The sequence below is a fragment of the Eleginops maclovinus genome, chromosome 23 (assembly GCF_036324505.1).
Source record: "Eleginops maclovinus isolate JMC-PN-2008 ecotype Puerto Natales chromosome 23, JC_Emac_rtc_rv5, whole genome shotgun sequence".
Lineage (NCBI taxonomy): Eukaryota > Metazoa > Chordata > Actinopteri > Perciformes > Eleginopidae > Eleginops > Eleginops maclovinus.
Window position 1 is genome coordinate 15078336 of NC_086371.1, and position 21993 is coordinate 15100328.

At 42.3% G+C, this 21993-nt stretch overlaps 2 protein-coding genes across 3 annotated transcripts; one reads left to right on the plus strand and one right to left on the minus strand.

Moving 5' to 3' along the window:
• The first annotated feature begins 316 nt into the window (after positions 1-316).
• On the plus strand, positions 317-13090 carry mapk9 (mitogen-activated protein kinase 9). Of its 2 annotated transcripts, XM_063876609.1 has the most exons (12): positions 317-536; positions 4567-4713; positions 5384-5513; positions 6097-6155; positions 6351-6489; positions 7112-7277; positions 9105-9176; positions 10075-10257; positions 10680-10804; positions 10893-10956; positions 11348-11419; positions 11612-13090. In XM_063876609.1, exons 2-12 carry the CDS (start codon positions 4598-4600, stop codon positions 11746-11748), a joined length of 1263 nt encoding a protein of 420 aa, XP_063732679.1. In that variant the 5' UTR covers positions 317-536; positions 4567-4597; the 3' UTR covers positions 11749-13090. The 2 variants fall into 2 exon arrangements, with proteins under 2 accessions (XP_063732679.1, XP_063732680.1); XM_063876610.1 differs by lacking the exons at positions 4567-4713; positions 5384-5513 and having other exon boundaries at positions 350-536.
• A 247-nt stretch (positions 13091-13337) lies between these two features.
• Positions 13338-15914, minus strand: LOC134859866 (rho GTPase-activating protein 24-like). Its single transcript, XM_063876611.1, has 2 exons — positions 14965-15914; positions 13338-14084 (listed from the first exon to the last, which is right to left on the minus strand). Exons 1-2 carry the CDS (start codon positions 15912-15914, stop codon positions 13847-13849), a joined length of 1188 nt encoding a protein of 395 aa, XP_063732681.1. The 3' UTR covers positions 13338-13846.
• Between the last annotated feature and the right edge of the window lie 6079 nt (positions 15915-21993).

Genomic DNA, 21993 nt, shown 5'->3' on the forward strand with positions numbered 1-21993 from the left:
TATCTTAAGACATCTCACATACAGCATGTTGAATAGTAGTATACGTGGTGGGGCAAACATTAGTCGAATAAGCTACTAGCGAGTGGAATTATCAGACTATAGACTGTTCTGTAGACTAACACATTTTGAATGCAGGAATTTTGTGATTTCTTTTTAACCATCCTAACTCATGAACATGATTTGATTACTTATTATACCACTGATAATGACGATATTGTATCGATGACATCCGGTCCAAAGAGTTTTTTCCACAAAGTTTACGAGGAGAAAAAAAAGTTTTCACCCACGTAAATATATGCGCGATGACGTCACCCGCATGCTCGCTCGGTGCTTGTTGTGGCGTCGCCTTCCTCCGCACCGTCCCTCGCTGCTGCTGCTGCTGCTGGAGTTAGCTGGGAACCGGAGGCGGCTCTATCTGTCGTGACAGTCCCTTCTCCTCAACTTTTCCGGGTTTAGGTTGTGCCTGAAGGACGGAGAAAGGGTTTTGTCTGTGTGTTCGATGCATGGGAGTGCCCTGGGAGCGGCGAAGGGAGAAGGTAGGTCTGCCGCCGCCTCCTCTGCCGTCCTTTGGTCCGTCAGAGCTCTCGGTTCAGCCCGGCCCGACTACCGCATTGCCTCCGAGAGAAGTGAAAACCCAGGGAGTGTAGGCCTCGCTAACTTTGTAACCGACCAAAGGCGACGTGATTTTAACCGGCGTTTTGGCTGTTTTGAATCAGGTTGTGTGGACCGATAATTCCTGGCTGTGTGAAACCAGAGTGCCAGCTGTGCTGCGGTGTGTCATACACGGTGACTTCATACCTTTGTGTGTGTGTCGGTGTGTATTTCAGAGTAGGCGTGCTGCGTGTGGATATTTTATACATTCTCAGTTTTAAACCTGGGTTATGCTGAAATACCACAAGGTTGTCAGTATACATAGTTTACCCATAGACCTAGATTTAACTACATTCATCAAATGAATGACTTTTCTATCGGCCAAATATGCACAGGTTATGTGACCAATACCATAGTTGCCATTAAAATAGGTGTAGAAGTGGGTTATTTAGCCATATTTCTAATTTTGCATGGTATTTCGGAAGCAAGTTTCAGCATGTCAACAAATCAGGCACACATAATGTGTCATGTCAAAAATCTGAAGCATGTCAAAGCACAAAAAGGTTGGCATCTGTGGTTTGGGCTGAATGAAGGATCATTCACAGATTACAGTACATGACAGGATTACAGGATTGATTTGACATGTGATACTGACATAGGCTATAGTTCCCATCCCTTCATGTTTAGCTTCCTCTTCAAGAGACTGGTCTTAAACTGAGCAGACCTCTCTTGTGCAGCAGCAGCAGCAGCATGGCTGTAGTTATACCCGCCCCTGCATGTTTTGTAACCCTGCCACATCAGGATGAGATGCTGAGTCTTCAGGCCATGCTAATCTAAAATCATAGCCAGCTCACTGACTCCTATCCAGCTCCCAACTGAGCGCCAAGGCCACATCAGACCCCAAGGCTCACTGAACTGAGCTGGACAGTAGTCATGATGAGCTGGGCTGAGGATGGTGAAGGTCACTTCTCTTCTTCATAAGGAAAACATTAGGAAAGAAAGTCATGCCTTATCACTAAGAAAATAGTTGTATATAATTTCCCCAAGAGCCTCAGCCTTCCAGTTGTATCAAATACGTGCATATTCGAGACTGTTTAGGGACCCCAGCATGGAGAAAGATTACGTTTTAAAAAATTTGTTCTCTAGTGATTGTACTGCAATAATCACATCTCTGCTAAATATGTAATTTATATAATCATTTGGTTTGTTTATTCTTTCTGTCTTTATATCTTAGTAATCTTTGGTGTGTCCCACTTGTAGCCTACCTGCAAAGGGCTTGATTTCCTTTCAACTTTGCTCTACAATAACTGTCTCCCCTTTTGAATTTGAACACATTCCTCAATGGCTGCTGGCCAGAGCTATAACAGGTTTCATCTGCTGTCTGTCTGGCTGCATAAGCGTACATCCAATTTTCACCTCACTTCAGTTGTCCCCTGTCAGTGTCTATATATCTATGCTGAGTCAACTCTACATTTAGCCTAGTCGTGTCTTGCTTGGCAGTAAGTGAGGGATTGTACATACACTGTGGCTGCTGCAGCTGAAATGGCTTTTGGGTATTATGAATGCCCCCTTTATAGTGTTCTGTAGCTTGATGTGTGAGTTGTGAATCAGTCCAGCAGATATTAGGTAGAACGATACTGAAGAACAATATCAGAAGGCCACTTTTAGACATGGCAGCCTCCAAGCTGAAATGGCAGAGGAAAGCTGTTGCAGGATATGTAATGCACAAGGTGTTCATGTGCTGTGGGGAATCTGTGGCCTAGAATCCATGCTCCCCACATGTCAAGGAAAAATTGTATTCTAATTGAGCACAGCCAAAGCCTTAGCATGGTGTCTGCTGCACCAAAAAAGCTCAGCTATGAAAAATATAATGTACATCTATCACTATCCTTCAGTGGGAATACCTTTAAGGGAGGCCAGAGGGAGGATGGGAGAAGTCCAGAAAAAGGGTACAGGAGTGAGGGAATCTCAGAAGCATGAAATAACAACAAGGAACAGGAAAGATTGAGAGAAGCATGAAATTAATGCGCTTTGCAGCACTCCCCTTAGGTGTAGGGAGAGCCAGCTGGTCGTACATGTGAGAAGGCGGAGAAAAAGCCGGGGAGGAAGAAAGAAGATAGAGAGGAGAAGGATTCATTTTTCATCTAAGTTATGGTGTAGTTGCGAAACCCACACTCTACATCAGATCTGAAGCCATATTTCTTTCAGTGCTGGTTTATTTTTTAAGCGACAAAAGACACAATGGCATGTTCATGAGGGATTTAAAATTCTGGGCTTGGAAAAGAAACAAACCATTCAGAACAAACGAACATAAGAAATAAACAAAACACAAGATGACAACCAGACACTCAGGGGGGATGAAGGCACAATCAAATGAAGTCATAAACACGGTTGGAAATACCCCAACAAAACGTAATCTTTTTAACATTGTATTCCTCCTATCTAACTTGAATTTGTTTATATACCGTGTACAACCCATGGAAATGACAATAATGTACAGAATACAAACAGTATGATTTCTATCAAGTTCTCAAAATCCTGGAACTTTATTAAAAGAAAATCCAACACTTACACATTTATGAAAAAAGTATTTGAGCCAAGGCAACAATTAATATGAATATTCACTTCTTAAAATAGTACAAATCTGAATAAAGAGCTTAAAGTAAAAACATGTAATACTTTTTAGATTTGATTATTTATTCACCAGCCAATATTACTAATACTAATTCTTCTATTACAGCCACCCATAATAATACCAATGATATTAATGTTCATTCAGCTGATGAAAAAATGTAATTCCTTTTATGGAATTATCACCAAAAAAAATATCAAAATGTCCCCAGGATGCTCCTCACCAGACCGTAGGGGTAAAGCGCTGCAGTGAGTTCATCCGGTGGTACACCTGATGAACTCACTGCAGCTCTTTATGACGCTGTGACACCTGAGACTGATTATCTTTACATTTCATGCAGTTTTTCACCCTTTTTGGGTCCTCTTAGAGCACTTGTATAGAAGATATAAACCAGGGTGTGTTAGTGTCGTCGCCGCCTGTCAAACAGACGAGGCTAAAATATCCCTCGCCATTAACCTGTGGCGGTTTTCTGAGGGTTTGGCACACAGCCGTGACTGCTCACTGTTGCATAGCTACCCAATTTATGTACCCGCGCCCACACAAACACACACACTCACGCGAACCCTGGCCAAGAATAATATTCCTCCTCCACTTCCTGCCTTAAGGAATCAATGTTTACCCTGATATTCTATTTTATAAACGCAACACATGTTAATATACTCAACATGTTAGTATGTTCAAGGGTTTTTATTGTCAGATGCAAAGTAGCTAGATGGAAATCTTAGGTCCAGAGATAAGACAAAATAATAAAATACAACTAAAAAATAGTGCAAAATGAAACGGTGTGTGCCCCTCCATGTTAAGGACTGTACAAACAAGTGTGACGCTGAATGCTTATCGAAGAATAATAAACATGGTTGAACCTAATGCCGCTTGAATCAGTGTTTGTGTGTTTACTGTGCATGAGTGTGTCAGCATGAGTTTAGACATGGCACCGAGAGCCTCGGGTACACCAAGCTGTCAGCTGCCTCTGTTCTCAACGACACACACCAAAACATTACCAGCCTCGACTTCAGCTCCAGCCCTCTGTTACCGTCAGAAGTACAAACTGAGAGCTGATACAGTGCTCAGCTTTAGGACTGGGCTGAGACTGGAGGAAGTGATGCCAGGTTCCGACAGATGGAACCGTATTAGGCCCTGCGTGTGCATCATTTGAGAGATTCAGAGATAAAAAGGTTTCCATTTTATACGTGCAGTTACCTCCCCGCGCTCATTACCGCGCTAACACTTGTTTACCATTCTGCATTCAGAGACAATTTACTCTGGTTAGCAAAAAGTGAGTCCTTCTGTGTGGCTCATTCCCCCCCCCCCCCCCCCCCATGTGTTTCGATGGCCCCCTGCAGACAGCGCTGGTGGTCCTGACTGTCCAGCAGGATGAGTGAGGCGGACGGTCAATTCTACAGCGTTCAGGTGGGGGACTCCACCTTCACTGTGCTCAAGCGCTACGAACAGCTCCGCGCCATCGGCTCTGGGGCTCAGGGCATTGTATGGTGAGAGGCTGCTCTTTAAGAAACATCTCAGTGGCTGGAGTGTTGTGTGACTGAGCAAAAATATTCACATGAATGTTTTTGTCTGCATAATTTCCTTAAATGTTTATTTCACTGTGCATTATATTATGTAGTTGATGTTATGTGATCAATATTAACAACATGTTCTCCATGTGTGTATTAAGGTTTCTTGTGCATTATTTTATTCTACTTTTTCCCAAATTCTGTCGCATTTAGTGTCTTAGGAAACCAAATATGGACGTCCACTAGAATATAAAATCAGCTTCTGTGGTGTAAAGGACTGGTTCACTGACAGCTACTGTACTTATTGTCACAGTGGAAATTAAGATATTAATTGATTGATTTAAAAAAATATATTTCCTAGTTATGGGTGTATCTTTGAACTCTGGATTGGAACCACAGTCAGGTCTTAATTGTTGGTTTATGACAAGGTAACAAGAAAACATTTCCATGATAGCAAGTCTATTACAGAAATAATACTCGTAACTTTGGCAGCCCACTGAGCTTTCGTCTGGTACCACTAAAAAGAGAGAGCTTTGTTTTGTTAGTAAGAAAAACCTTAAGCTTATTGTAGGCTTGAGCACATTGTGGATGCCCCTTTTCATTTCCCTGCTAACCTTTTCCTCTGTCTGCTCCCTCGTCCTGTCACCAGCTCGGCTCTAGACACAGACCTGGGCATACCGGTGGCAGTGAAGAAGCTGTGCCGGCCTTTCCAGAACCAGACCCATGCCAAGCGAGCCTACAGGGAGCTGGTGCTGCTCAAATGTGTCAATCACAAAAATGTAAAACTTAGATTTATTGTATTTTTATATTCCATATTAATAGCAAACAAGCAGGCATGTGTTCAAATAAAAACATCTTGATCGTACCAGACATGCTGCAAAGTTAATGTGATGTTCATATGAGCACCGGAGAATTGTTTTAAGACTTGAAAACCATCTTTTAACGTCAGTTCTTTTTACTTCCCCGTGAAGTACGTGCTTTGTGTCTGGTAGGATATGGTGTTTTTCATGTAATGAGCTTTTCAGGGCAGATAAAAACAGCTGACAGTCAAATTATAATTTAGCTTAGATCCTCACATCTCCACACTTCTTAGTTCCTTTATTTAGCTGACAGGATTTACAATTGGTCTTGAATATGAATGGGAGGACAAATACTTTTTAATTGTCCTTTGTTCAAAGAAATATTTAAATAATTTACAAACTTAAGAAGAAGAGAGCGTCAGTGTGGATGTAATTTCTTTGTCTGGGTGAGAGTCCAGACAAACCAGCTTGAGTGCTCGCTCTCAGTTGGCCAGCTCTCGGCAGTGGAGTGAGGCAGATAGGAGAGACAGAGAGAGGAGTAATGGTCTGTCTCTGCTTGCAGATCATCCGTCTGATCAATGTGTTCACGCCTCAGAAGTCCCTGGAGGAATTCCAGGACCTGTGAGTAGCACTAGAATGTTTTTGTCGGCACCAATTTGTCGATAGAGTTCAGAGATTTAAGCAAGGCTAGCATTTAACTAGCACCCTGTACTGAAGCGTTGCTTTTATTTGGTCTCCCTGATTTAGTTCCTTCAATGTGTTTGTCTCTGTTCATTATGAATTGGCCTTTACTTTGTTTCATTCCGTCCTGGGTAGGTATCTTGTGATGGAGTTGATGGATGCCAGTCTCTGCCAGGTGATCCACATGGACCTGGACCATGAGAGAATGTCCTACCTACTCTACCAGATCCTGTGTGGCATCAGGCACCTACACTCTGCCGGCATCATCCACAGGGTACCAGCGCCAGGAGTGATTGTGCTGTGGTCTAAATGTTGATTAGACAACTTTGAAGCTTCATTCATAACTTTCGCATCCAACATTTAAATGCTGCACAGATTTAACCATCTATTCATTCTGAGGAAACCATTTACTTATACACAGTGACTGACAAAGATTAAATTATCAGCAGGGTGTTATACTACTTCTGGAATTTCACTTCCAGTGTTGGCTGCGTAGCGTCACGTGTGTTTGGGTTTTGCTTACTGGTAAATATCATGGGTTCAGGCATTCAGGTGACAAAGCACTGTTTCAACTTCATTATTAAACATGTACAGAAACATTGCTTTTCATAGTACATATTCCACCCTCTGTAAAACTAGTGGACATCAGATTATCTGCTGGTGTTTCTTTTTTTATTAATTAGCCATTTAGGTATCTAGTCTCGAAAATGACATGGGTGACATTTTAATTCATTCTTTAATTTAAAAGACAATCATCTGGTTTCAAGAGTTTTTATGAGCAAAGGGTCTCGTCTTTGATTCAGATGTTTACATGCAAATATTATCTCCAAAATAACATTCTCCATAAACAGTATGAAAAATATCTCTAGGGTTTTAAAGATGTTCTCTCCCCTCAGGACCTGAAGCCCAGTAACATTGTGGTGAAGTCGGATTGCACTTTAAAGATCCTGGACTTCGGCCTGGCTCGGACGGCCTGCACTAACTTCATGATGACCCCCTACGTGGTGACCAGATACTACCGCGCCCCAGAGGTCATACTGGGCATGAAGTATAAGGAGAATGGTAAGGAAATCTAGGAACCCTTATTTAAGAAGGAAGTAAAGATATTATATCTCTGAACCACTTCTCAGACAACATTATCCTTCCCTTTACAATGCTTTAAACCAAGTGTGAGCCTTCATTGAAACTTCATTAAAACACCTTAACAAGTTTAACAAATAATAATAATAATACCTTTGACTTATATAGCTCCTTTCATTAAACCCAAGACGCTTCACAATAGCTCAAAGGTTCGTAGGGGGGGACGAAAAGGAAAAACAGTCGCCCAACAGGGATGAGAAAATAAGAAGATAAATAAACAAAATCAACAAAGGCTGGGCGCAAAAATGCAGAGAGTTAACTGAGGCTCAAGGCTTCGATAAACAGATGTGCTTTTTTGAAAATGTCCACAGAGTCAGCGTCCTGATTTCAAGATAGAGAGAGTTACAGAGGGTGGGGGCTGCAACACTGAAAGCTGACAACAAAGAGCCGTCATTATTGGTTGATCATTCTAACATCACAAATATAGTGGTTGAATATCAGAGATGATAATGCAGAGGAACAGCGGAGGTTTATCACAGCATACTAACAACATCACATCGTTTGTCCGACAGAACGATTGTTAGCAAATGACACCACAAGCATTCGAGTCAAAATATGAAGAACATCACAGCTGAACAGTCACAAGACTTTGATCCAGTATCAGTCGGCTACAGCTGGTTATTAGAGGTCAACGCACCACAGGGGGCCTGAACACTCATAGGAAGGATTTATTTTTGTTGTTGTTTTTTGGGTCTATATAAAGCTATTGTTTTCCAGGTTTTGCACATTTTCAGAGGCTAACTCTGAGCTATGCTGGACATTCTGCCTAAAGGCATCAAGATTCAAGATTCAACACGTTTATTGTCATATGCACAGTAAACACTGTACAATGAAAATCTTACTTTGCTAGTCCACCCTACGCATAAAAAAAATGTATATATAAAAATGTAAATATAAACAGCCAAAAGATAAAATTAGAAACTAAACTAACAAAGTAATGAAATGTTTATATCGATTTTTTATTAGTATTTTTTTTAACAAATTAGCACATTTTTTATAAATAATCATTTGTCAATAAACAGGGTTCAGGTGATTATCTCGATTTAAACTAGCTTTACCAAAAGGTGTTGCAAGAACAATTATATAAAGCGAAGATGAGAACACGGAAGTTGTCAAAATAATTGTTCATATGTTTAGTTGGACTGGTCTGACTCTAGAGTGTAACTACCCTGTTAAACACAATGAACAGTGTAAGACATGTGTGCCTCGTGCTTGTAGATTTGAACTGGATTGGTCTGTGTGATCTGGAGATGTTTAAGGAGCACACAGACTGTTCAGCTTCAGTAAAACTGAAAATAGAGGGAAGAGAGAAGTTAATGGTTGTTTACCATGCATGCACGCTTTAAAGCAAACAGCCAACCCAGATTAAAGGAACTACTTACATGCTACTGGGCTAAGCGCACACACGGGAAAAGTGATGAGGAGAGCAACAGCTGTGTAAACTGATAAGCAGAGCAGCAGAGGCGAGAAGAAAAGCCTGGAAGGCTGCGTCTGGCCCGAGAGAGAAGACAGCCCGCCTTAAGATGAATATGATGAAAGCATCAGGCCATGGCTCAGCTACAGGATGGACCAATGAAACTGCAGCTACTGTTCTGCATATATTTGCTTGCCATTCAAATGGGAACCATGTTGTTCAGCAGGCCATCTGAGGAGTTGTTTTACTGTTTATTTCACATGCATTATATTTTATTATGTGATCAATATAACAACCATTTTCTGCACAGTGTGTTAATGTTTCTCTGTTCCCAGTGGACATCTGGTCAGTGGGGTGCATCATGGGAGAGATGGTAAAGGGCAGCGTCATCTTCCAGGGCACGGATCGTATCCTTCATGCTGTTATGGTCTCTGTTGTGGTCTTCCATCAAATGTTCCTTTAACACAAAGTATTTCACTCATCTGGAGAGTTTTCTAACAGCACACTTGACCTTAAAGACATTTTGCAGTTTGGCCCTTAAATTGGACCTCTCATGATTTCCAGCCCAGCCCAATTTAATCAGAGAGCCTTGTGTGTTTCCTGCCCTCTTCAACTGTTATACATCTGCAGAATTGTTTTAGAAAGCTATAATCTCCCTTAATTGATAGAAGAAATTAATTTGAAGCAGTTCAAATCATTTGCATTTTTATTGGCCGTTTCGATTGGGTTCTGGAACCTCTTCCCTCACCAACTCGTTCAGTGGCACTGTCCATTTTCACCTGAATAGCTGAGAAAAAAATGTAGGAGAATAGATTGCTTTTCATCAGGGGAAGTAATGGTTTTACTGCAATTGTTAGTCAGCAGAGCAGGTCTGCTCAGTGTGCATTTCAACATTTGATGTTTTTTATACATCTTATATATTGCTATTAGCGTTTACATTCATGTTTTCCCTCAGGATAGTTGTACTAACTGTAGTAACACTCTCAGGTTTTAAAATTCTCATCAAGCTCAACTGTAGTTTGGGATATGCATTTTAACATATTGATGGTGAATGTGGTAAATATTAAACCAGATTAACATAAAAATGCAAACATTGTTATTTTTAGCATGTTAACAAGCCAATGCCACACACACAGCTCCACTTCCCTGGAGAATCTTTGTCTTGTCTGTGAAAATTATGCAAATGGCATTCACTTCATGTATTTATCTCTGGGTTCTGTGCCTGATCAAATGTTCCTCTCATTAGCTGACGCATGTACTTGCCCATAATGATGCTGAGTTCTCCCTAACAAGCGTACTGTGCAGACATCGACCAGTGGAATAAGGTGATCGAGGTTCTGGGCACGCCCACTCTGGAGTTTATGAACCGGCTGATGGAGACTGTGAGGAACTATGTGATGAACAAGCCGCAGTATCCTGGAGTCAGCTTTGACGAGCTTTTCCCAGACTGGGCCTTTCCCTCTGACTCAGAACATGATAAAATAAAGAGTAAGTATGTTTGACACTAAAAGAATAATTGTTGTACTTTTAAATGCATGTTGTTGCTGTTCCTTTGCATAGATGTTTCAGAGAATTGTCAAGGTTCATGGTTTTTAAACCTTAGTCAGACAGATATTTGTCTGCAATATATTGATGTGACCAGACAGTTTCCAACTCATTTACAGACCGAGGCAAACAACTGGATCTCTTATACAACAAGTTCAGAGAGTGACCATGCAGGTCAGAAGTGTTTCTGCCCTACTCTGTGGCATTTAGAGTAAGATCAGCCAAACAAGAGAACACATTTTGACATTCCCGGAGAGGTTACCCAACTCTGCGAGGGGAAGTAATCAGTTCTCATAAGGCCTCTTAAAGGAAGTCATGTCATGGGTTTCCATAGTAACATTGCCATTCCTCTGTTGCCATAACAGCAGGTCAAGCACGGGACCTGCTGTCCAAAATGCTGGTCGTTGATCCTGAATGCCGCATCTCTGTAGAAGAAGCCCTCAATCACCCATACATCCACGTGTGGTACGACCCTGGAGAGGCGGACGCGGTGAGTGTTCTGGTGCTGGTTCACTTTAGCCGTGGCTGGCTGTGTTTGTGTGAGCTTACTGATGAATGTTTCACTCTTTGTTTCACAGCCTCCTCCCCAGATTTCAGATAAGCAGCTGGAAGAGAGAGAGCACTCCATTGAGCAATGGAAAGGTGGGAGCCACTGCCCTCTAGGGCAATCTGTCAGCACTGCAGCCAAACTTCATTCTGATTTGAGAAGTTACAGGAAACTTAACCAACCCTATTAAAAATCATGTTTCTTCCATATCTGCGTATTGATATGTAGATATTCTTTAAAAATGACAAAAAATATGTTGATTTGTGTTTCAAGACACTGACAAATCATTCCAAAAGACATGCTTAAATAAATAATAATAAAAAACAAGACCAATTAACAGCAATTTATGAGATTTCTTAGAGCCGATGGAATTACCTCAGTTAACATATTTGGCCACCAATACACTATTTTTTTATGATCTGCATCTGAAAGGCTGCATTCCGAGCACACAATGAGGACACCTAACTGTTTTCTGCTTCCCTGCAGAACTCATTTATGAAGAGGTGATAGATTGGGAAGAGAGGAACAAGAATGGACTGATGAAAGAAGACTGCTCAGGTACAACCATGCACTATCTTCATACATTACATGCAATATTGGACAGATGATGTGGAGCATAATAAGCTTTCCTTTAATATGTTAGAGGTTACGTCCATCCCACTTTTTATTGCAGGAAATGCTCTGTGGTTACATTATTTGTGCAATTACCTAAACTATCGTATGGCTCTCTCCTTTGTGTGTGCGATCTAGATGTGGTGTCTGGGTCAGCCTCCCAGTCTTCATCAGCCAATGACATCTCGTCCATGTCCACTGAGCACACCCTGGCCTCGGACACAGACAGCAGCAGCATCGACACACTGACAGGAGCGCTGGACGAGAGTCAGTGAACACAGCCCATGGCCTCAGTCCTCCCATTTACAATGTCCAAATATCAATCAACCTTCATTTCTTCTCTTTACTCCCTCTTTATTTTCCTTCTTTCTTTTTCCTCTGTAACCTCAAAGAATAGGTCTATTTTTCTATTTTCTTTCTGTGTGTGTCACTTAGTGGATCTTGTTCAATATCAAACTTTGTTTTGAACTGCTGCCTGGAGGTCAAAGTCTGTCTATTTGTTCGGAATAGAGAGCTTTATATTCTATCTCTTGGGTCAAAGGTTTCTCTTCTTTGTGGATATTGTTCACCTTCTTCAAATATAAATGATGTTTGCATCCAGATTGATTTTCAGGTTCCCAGGAGTAGGTGGGAGATCGTTGTCTGTTCTGTATGCCTGTATTTTAATAGTTTTATTTTTTTAGCAAATATAACATTGAGACCAGAGGTTATCGAATTAGAGCATAGACGCACTGAACATAGACCACAGCTGCCAGCGGCTCACATGCATGTTAAGCCTATATGAACAAAAGCTTACCGTAAGTCGATCGAACCAACCATTTAAAGTCCATCTGATGATCAAACACTCATCCAGAGTTGTATCGATCCTAAAGCTAGCTCGCAGTGCTCTCCACAGCGGTGCTTTCTACACTGTGTTTTTAAGTAATTGCCTTGAGTGGTGTGGATTTTGAGCTCTTCCTCCTGACAGCGAGGCAAAGCTGTGATTGCAGTGTTACATTTTTATTTCCTGATATTATGTTCTCTATGTAAAGATGTCACGCTGTGGCGCTCATATAGTGGCTGTAAACCGTGTCATTATTAATAGGTAAGGTATGCTCTTCTGTTACGAATATAAGCTATACTATATATTGCACCCCCATTGGACAAAAGGTACAGACTTACAGTGTGTATATCAAAATCCTGATCTTGTAAATTTAGGAAAGGTAAAGACACATGTTGTATTTATTTTTTGTGTTCTTGCAAAATTTTGCACACACTCACGTCGAGGCCCCGTGTAAAATCAGCCTCTTGTCGAAACATTTAATTGAAAAATCAAAGCATCGGCTGCTCCTTTTCTAGACCATTCCATCAGTACTGGAGCACAAAACTCATCCTGAATCAGACTCCATGTAGAACACCAGTAGGCAGTAAAACACAAATAATGGTGTTTAACTTGCATGAAGGCATTAGAGATGCCAATAAGATACCGTAGTTCTTGTTATAAAGAAATAATCTGTTCATTTATTTTACTTACAGTACCTCGATGTTCTCAATGCCTGTTTGATGCAGATGTTGTATTTTTTTTTGTTGCCTTGTAAGCGTGTGTGTGTTATTAAAATGTACTGCAATTCTCTCCTTCATGATCTCCTTTGAATCGTCTTTAAAAACAGCAGGCGCCTGGTTGTAGGGGAAAAGTCAGTGGAGGAAGTTGACCCCTCAACAAAAAGACACATTGAAGTTTAAAATGAGACTGAATGAAAATCTGGACTTTGGGATTCATGATGGGAGCTCGATGACGATGGAAGTGACTGTGGGGCTGCTTTTTGCAGAACTGATTGCACAGTGTGATGGACATGCAGAATTATGACACAATGGAGTCACAGAGGACTTTGTTATTGTACGTTATATTTTCCTTTTAAAATAAGTATGAGCTTTTTCTTTCAGTCATACCTTTAATGACAGGAGGAGTGGCTGGTTTACCCCCACAGATCTTATCAGATAAGGACTGAGCATTACAGTCATCAGAACCTCTTTTACCATGTTAAAAAAGAAATAATCTTCATTGTATACTCTGGGCCTCTCACATTTTGTTCTGTTTATTTCTCCTTTCATTGTCAAAGATGTCTGATTGCAATGACCACAATATAATCGCCCGGCCAACATCTTTGCCCCTACGTAACAAATAAAGTGGACATCAGTGATTATTCTTTCAGTGATGTTTTGTATATTCAGGCCACTTAAACCATTCACAATTAGAGAAGGAAGTATTTTCCTTTGATAGAGACAAACTACTTTACATGATCCTAGCTAGAGTTTAAAGACTAAGCAGTCTTATGCCTTTTGTCCTTCTTACACACAGTTCATTTCATTACACACAATTCATATATTCTCTTTTTAAAAGCTTTTGACGATATACTCTGTCTTCTTGGCCTCATTGTTGAGCTCTCCGAAGGTGTCGAAGAACTGCTCCATCTCCTTCTGCAGAGTGTCGTTGCGTTGTTCTGCGGCGGCCCGGATCCTTTCAGAGTCAGTGATCTTATCCTGCACGGCCTGGTACCAGTGCCGCTGCTGTGCGAGGTTTGTTTTCAACCGAACTACCTCTACCTGCAGCTCTTCATTTCTTTGCTCTAAGCTGACGGTCAAGAAACAAAGAAGAGGGTTGAAAGAAAAGGATACTAAAAGCATTAGGGTGAATGAAAGACAGATCTGTATGCGCAGCAGTGTATTTCAATTTAAATCTAAGTCAATCCTAAATGTATGTTGATAGTTAGGTTTTAGTAGGTCTGATTCTTGATGCCTTAAATGGTTGGTAGAACAGGTGGCTTGTATTTTCTTATTTAAGCAAGAAGTATTGCCATTTTCCTCTTGTCCTTGCCAACCAGTACCAGTGACCTTACACTGAGACTTGCTCTATCTATATCAGTAATAAATGAGGTATGTGTTGTGTCTAGGTCAGCAGCATGGCCCCTTAAATTAGCTCTCTTTCCAGTGGCATGAGCTGTTTCTATAGGTCAACCACACAGGATGTGCTTTTTTTAAACGTAAAACCAAACCGCTATTTACCAACAGGAAGCCTCACTGTCTTAGGTGAGTAGAACATTATCTGACAAATCCAAGTCTGATATGTAGACATTTCCACAGTAGATTGAAAAGACAAAAGTGGATAAAAGAATGAAGTTATAAGGACTCCCTTAGTAATAATCTTAGTACTGTCAATGATGGGAAATGTTCATGTGAACTAAAAACAGTTGTTGGTGTGCTTCAAACTAAACAGGATACAGGGTGAAGCTCGGGGTCAACTGAGCAGCACAGCTGAGTGGACACGATTTCTGGGCTTGGGAACATTGTTTCACGTTCCACAGCGAAACACCAAGAGCTGGGAAAATCTCAAGTCATTGAACTGAAAGTGTGATACTAAAGCCAAACGCATAAGCACATTCAATTCTGGTGTAAGTTATCCATATTATGTTTGCTGTGTTTGAAATGGAGAAGCAAAAATAAATCAACGTTACCTGAGTATTCGTGCCTCGTACTCCTCCCTCTGTCGGACTATTTGCTGTTGGAGACTAGTGAGGATGCTGCGGAGGGCGCTGGCAGAGGGGTCTGCCAGGGGTACAGGGGGGGGCACCCTGGGGGACCAGGATGGCTGCTGTGATTCAGCTGAGGGCCACAGAACATGGCTCTCAGTCTGGGGTAACTGAGGGGAACTTGTTGTAACACGTTGTTGAGGGGGGCACATCTGGAGCTGCAGCATCGGGTCCCCCTGCTGAAATCCACAGGATCCAGTGTCCAGCTCTGGCTCCTGATCATGCTTCTTGTCTTCGTCTCCGTTCTGGTCCTGGTTATTGTCAGCGAGGATGATCTCACAGGAGGACCAGGCGCTCTTGCCTTCACTCACTCCCTCGCCGTCCATCATTCCCTGGAAGTGTTCAGGGACCCATGCTTGGTACATCTGCTCCTGGGAGCTTGTTTCCATCTCAAAGACGTCTTGGAGGCTGTCGGGGGTGACAGCTTCAGGGAGGTTATCGTACACAGAGAGAGCACTCCGGTGCTCCTTGCTCTGCGATGGATTGGGGCTCTGGTTCTGATGAGCTCTGTCCTCAACTCCCCAGCTTCCTCCCTGATCTTTTCTGGCTCTGTTTATGGGGGGACCCAGATCTGCTTCACAGCCCTGTCTTCCCAAACCTCCTCTCCAGCTGCAGTAGCTGTGATCTGGCCAAGCGCCAGTCCCTCTTCCCCCACCGACCAGTGAGGGAACCTCAGCCACAGCTGGGGCCGGACAAGGCGGAGGGCAGCAGGGGCCTGAGAACCTGGTTACAGCCGGGCACACATCCCTGCTCTCCATTCCTTTTGTCCTTGTCCTACCACGCTGGGCAAAAGGTGGGCAATTGTCGTACAAGGGGTCCGTTGAGCAGGAGCTTGCTGTGGTTGGGGTCTCAGTAGGAAGACAGTGCAGCTCCATGATCCACCCAGGCACATGTGGGTGCTGAGAGCCTTTGAACTGCCCTCCCTCCTCTCTCTCTCTCTCTCTCTCTCTCTCTCTCTCTCTCTCTCTCTCTCTCTCTCTCTCTCTCTCTCTCTCTCTCTCTCTCTCTCTCTCTCTGCTGCAACTTGGGATTCAAGACTTGGGTTGTGAGCGTGCTCTGGAGCCTCCCCTGTGCCAAGTGCTGATGTCGTGGAGAGAGAAAGGTGTAAGAGACCTCCTGGCTGTGTGTGTGTGTGTGTGTGTGTGTGTGTGTGTGTGTGTGTGTGTGTGTGTGTGTGTGTGTGTGTGTGTGTGTGTGTGTGTGTCTTTAAGCAGCAGTGACATCAGCTGTTACTTTAGCAGAGCTTCTGAGGGAGGGCTCAGGGTGTAATATGGTCTGGCTCATTCCTAAAGACAGTCCCATATAACTGGAACCACAGAAATAGACAGTGGCCATTGGCACAAAGTGAGAAGCACACACAATGAACCCAATAATCTGCACTCAATATTTGTCAAAACACACAAGTCTTAGACTTAAGGACCTGATAATAATTAATTTTTTTTTAAATTTTCACATTTAAAGAATTTCTGCAGTGCCTACTGTGGTTCCTCTGACTTGTATACTGCCTCTCATGGCCCCCCCTTACCTTAGCTGGCTCACTGATTTCTCTTCTCAGTTTTAGTGCATCTTGTCTACATTAACAGTGTAGGTTGAGTTCACAGCCAAGTGTTTGTACTACACAAAGTTCACCTGGTATAACCTGCTGCAGTGCATTCATCACTTTGAGGGACGCTTACCACTAAACCAGTGAAATGCTGTTGACAACAGGAGACAAAAATGCATTATGAAATCATGTAGGTTGTGGATTCAACCCCCATTGTATGGTCGAGAGGAGACTTGTGTTGCGTGTTTTGTGTGTCTTTTAGAGGTGCGAGTCAAGGACAGAAAGATTTTAAAAGTGGAAGCTGTGTATTGCAGACAAAGCGTAAGAGGGAAAAAATATAGACACAAACATCCTCAAAAGTGTCATCGTTAGTGTGTCTTAAAACCACAAGGTGGAGCTCTAGACAACATTATGAAACGCCTACTGTACATTGGCGTGTACCTTGAAAATATCAAAACATTTTTGAAGACAAGGATGATGACTCAGACCTGTAGCATTTAAGTAAAAATGTTTTATTTGGTGCTCACAATATTCTGTTTGCCTCCGATGTATTTCCTCAATTGCGTGATTATTAACTTTTTAAATCTAAATCCTTTTTGGTCCTTGTTGGAGTTATATTGAGCTCATTTTTGGAGCCTTAAAATAACTAGATGAGGCCGAATGATCCCATAATGATCAACAGCCCAGTGAAGAACCCCCTCTTTAGTGAGATGCCATGGAGGAACTACTATCAAAGGCAGTTCCTTATTGACATAGGAAGCCCGCACACGGATGCATTGTCCTTAAATTACCCTCCAGTCAAATGGTTGCACAGAGGAAGTGACGTCTCAAACAGTTATTCAACAACACATACATGCTGCCTCTGTGTGCTTCAGTTTCACACCACTTTTACTCAATATCACTGAGAACTAAGTGTTCCACAGGAGCCTTGGAATGTCACTGCCTTGCTTCACAAATCAAGGCCACGTCTGCAAACTTCATTTCAGCACGGCTGCATTAAACAGCCAGTTGTCCATCAACACTGATAAAACTCCACTCTTATCTGCTCTATGTAAATCACACTGCGTCCTTCAAGGCTGCGCAGACAGAGGAGAACCTTTTATCTGTTAGCTCACACACATTGGAGGTTTTGAATGTGGGCAGAGTTTACTCCTTGTGATGTCATGAATTAATGCAAGATGCTCACTGAATATACGGAGAGCGTTGAAGGTTAGACCAGCCAAATGCTCTGAGATGTCCCTTGTGAGACATCAAAAAACTACCAGCGGGAACAGTAGACACATGCTTTAATGTGACCCATGCTTCACCCTGACCTCCATCTGTCATTGAACATGTGATGGACGACCCCGATGACTTAACCCTCCCCCTCCGACTTATCACAGCTGGATCACCACCTTGCACTGGATAAGCTCCCTTCAAGCCCCCTCATCACCCTGAACCAATCCCTTTTCTTTCGTCCTTCTCCACTTCCTGTACATGTGCGTAGTTGTTTGTAGCCATGACGACAGAATCCATGGCAACACAGATCCCCATGGTTCTAAATAATAAAGGTGGAAGGATGAAGGAAGAGGAGCAGGGGGTCGGGGAGAGGAAGGGCACTGTGGCTATTTTAGCAAGTGTCTCGATGGAGAGTAATTGAAGAGGGCTCTTGTGAACAAGAGACAGGTTCTGCTTTACAGGAGAGGCTTCCAAGTGTAACACACAGCCAGCTTCTTTTGTGGTTATAGAGAAACATAAGCAAAATAATAGGCCATGATACTTATTCATCACTGGGCATACAACTAAGACAAATCAGGGGTATGTGTAGATGTGAATGTGCAGAGAGTGACAAGAGTGGAGCAGATAGGCAGCAACATGAAGCATCAAGGAGAGATAAGAAAAAAGCAGGCAGTTTGTGTCTGTAATGCGACGCTGTATTTTCTAGCATGCAGGTGTGTTTTGGAGAGATTAACATCCCTGTCTCTCTTTCCTCTGATCCCCAACCTGTCTGTGTGTGTGTGCTTTAAAGCTGCAGTGCTACCTGAGCCGATTATATACAGTCTCTGTGCAGTTTACTGTTGTTTTATTGAGACAGCCATGGTTCGGAAGCTCACACCGAAGGAAACAAAGCTCAGTGTCACAGGTGTCAGACTTTAATGCTGCTATGAGTGTGTTGCTAGAAGGTGGGGAGCAATTCAATTGAGTTTTTTATTCCAATCTGAGATTCCCATACTTACAGTGGTCAAAAGTTATTCAGTAGTACTATACAAATACTGTACAAATGAGAAATTGAGATACTTAATATTATTCCACCACATGTAAAGGGAAATGGTTCATTTGGAAGTGTTTTGGAGCTTCTTCATCAACAAACAACAGATGTTTTTCTGCCTATGTTAGAATTGAGTTCACAAATTATAATCTTAATGTATTTTTTATACATAGTCCAGTTAATCAGAATATCAAGTGTTGCTGATTATGTTTTTCTTTACGGAATGACTCATTTGATGTTATGTATCATTGATTTGTAGCTCCATTTATTTGTGATGAGTTACAGGATGTTATTCAGTTGGCTCCTAAACGTTCTTCTTATGTCCTGAGTTCAAATCAAACCCATTTGTGTCAGGAAGCATCTGTGCCTCATCCATTTTTAACCTGTTTAAAGGTTTCATTTAAAGCTGTGGATTATTTGAGAACAAGGACAAGGTGTCTTCAGGCAACACGAGGCTCTCACTCACATGCAAACACACTCCTGCTCTCTCAAACAATCCCACATAGATGTATACAGAGGAGATGTGCGTCACTGCCATCCATGTGTGGGTAGGTTATGTTGCTGCTATGCTAAATTGGATTATATTGCTTTTTTAAGACATCCATCCGCTATACACACTCAATTAAAGCCCTCTGCACATTTTTTATTCCTGTGTGAGGGTCCACAGGCTCTACAATTTCATTATAGCTCATACCATTAACATTTTCATTAGATAGTTGTTACTGTCATCTCTGGTGGCAGATGTGCGATGCATTTACCTGCCTATTAATTCCATGCTATACAGTTGTTTGCAGGATTTGTCTTCATCCTGGAGCATCACACATTTTGACAGTCAATTAACAGACCTGGCAGAGTTACCATGGGAACAACTTATTTTAAAGTAGACAGGACAGGAGAGCATCAACACCTTCAACAACCACCCTGTCTTTCCTACTGGCTGCAGCCCCGAGCAACTGATGCTTGTGTTATATGTATATATGCAACCGCCACAGCTGTCGTCCTGATGTGTGGTGAGACAGATGTTCACTCTACTCTAGCTGTAAATGAAAAAATAAAGGGAAAGACAATTTCAGTGGAAATCCCTTTTGAGCCTGGATGTTATTGAGGTATCCTGTCAGATCCCTGGGTGGGCGGAGGACGACAAAAATGTTTGACACATAGAGTGAAGCAATATTTTGGATGGATGCCGAGGAGTGATGGACATAAACAGGTGGGGAAACTTAAACAAAGAGACAGAGTAAGCACAATAAAAGTTAGATATGGAACAACTGAAGAGAGTGGAAAATAGGTGGACCTAAAGCTGAAAATACTTGTGCGAGTAGAAAGAAAACAACGCACGGACCAGGAGATAGGAGGTAAAAAATACAAATGCTGCTGATTTGGTGTCTTATTCAGGGTTTTTCTGGAGCTCTCCTCCAAGGAGCTCTCTGAGAAGGAGCATATTTGAAGTCTGTGCATATGTGATAGTCTGTCTGTCAGTGGGAGGTGGAGCAGGAGGCGGCAGAACAGACAGAAGAACAGCTATGGAGAGTGTGCAGGTGAGATAGCAAGGGAGGAATATAAAGTAAAGAGTTGCTGGAAATAGAGAGGATGTCAGCGAAGATGACTGCGGAGGCCTGCAAACCCGTAGTCAAGACGCTAAAACTCATCTCCCACAGATTGATTGATTGATTTGTGCAGAAGAAAATTATATAAGAAGGCAGGACTGAACAATGGAACAGAACGTTCTTTATGTGAACAAAAAGGCAGCAGGAAGCAATGAAACAAGGAGAAAGATATAAACACTATAGGAATGAAGGGAAAGCAAATCAATACATAAAAGAAGCAACATGAACATTTTTAATCCATAAAACCTGGGAACCAATGTAATTGCACCTCAGGAGCTGCAGACACCATCAACTTTTCCGTGCCCTTGTGAGGAGTAAGGACTTGTTCGACCTTCTCTCTGGCGGCTAATGGGCAAACAGAGGCCTGACAGTTTCTCAGTTTAACAGGACGATGTGGGCTCACAGTGTTGGCTCCCAGGCCTGGCAGTATGTGTGTGTGGCTGAGCACACATTTGAAACAAGTCCAGTTTGCACAGAGCACCAGGAGAGCTCGGCTCATTGGCCAGCCCTGCAGTCGCCGTGGGAGACGATCCTGGGATGGCTGATTGGGTCTGGGAGTGTAAACAATGGGATGATGGGAACAGCCAATGTGAGGGTCAAAGGTCAGCAGGGAGGATTGCATGTATGAGCTGACACATACCTTTCTGGTATTCTCAAACACACAACTCACAGCAAACATGCCTTTAGGTAAATTAATGCCATTTCTTAAGAGCACATTACTGTTGATCTTCCCTGAGTACATGTGTGTACACGTGTGTGAGAGAGAGTGCTGATCCAGCAATGCATGTTTGCACCGTGCGGGTTGCCAGGCCTTCATGCAGCATGTGTAAGACATCAGTTTTTACCATGGTCCCTCCCCTCATAGAAAGTATTGGCTCATATTTATTTATACAGCTGATCTGCACAGAGAAAGCCGAACCACGGACTGTTATTCCGGATAAACAGGAATATGTATTTATGAGATCTCAGTTGGTGTGTACTGTAGATGTGCTTCTGTTGCCAGAGCTGCCAGGCTCTCATCCCCCTCTGAGGACAGTAAGGAAGGCCTACTGTGCTGTTTACACTGTAAACGAACAGGAGCTCTGCACCACTTTCATTACTGTAGCAGAGGCACTGATACTTCATCTCACACATTTTTGTAGTTAAAAGTAAAGTCTGAGATGTTTCTTTGCAACTTAAAAAAAAAAATGTTATTTGTAAGTAGAACAGACCTGAAATGTACCATAGTTTCATACAAAAGCGTAATTTGCTTCTGTGTCCTGTGTCCACCTCAGCACACTTGTAAATTGATCCACAATATCTTTTTACACAAGAGGAAGGCTACCCTCTGTCTCACACGGATAACAATACGAACAATAACATTTTTTGTCATAAGTTTAAACTTCCTCATTACACCCACTGGAAGCTTTGTTGGTGTAAATTATGCTGGCAGACGTAGAAGTATTAGGTTTCCATTTGCTGTTGTTGCTGTAAAAAATTTTGGTTAGACCCACTTAAAAAAAAAAAATGTGGGTTACTTTTTGCCAGTTTAAGTGCATCCCTTACAGATTAAAATA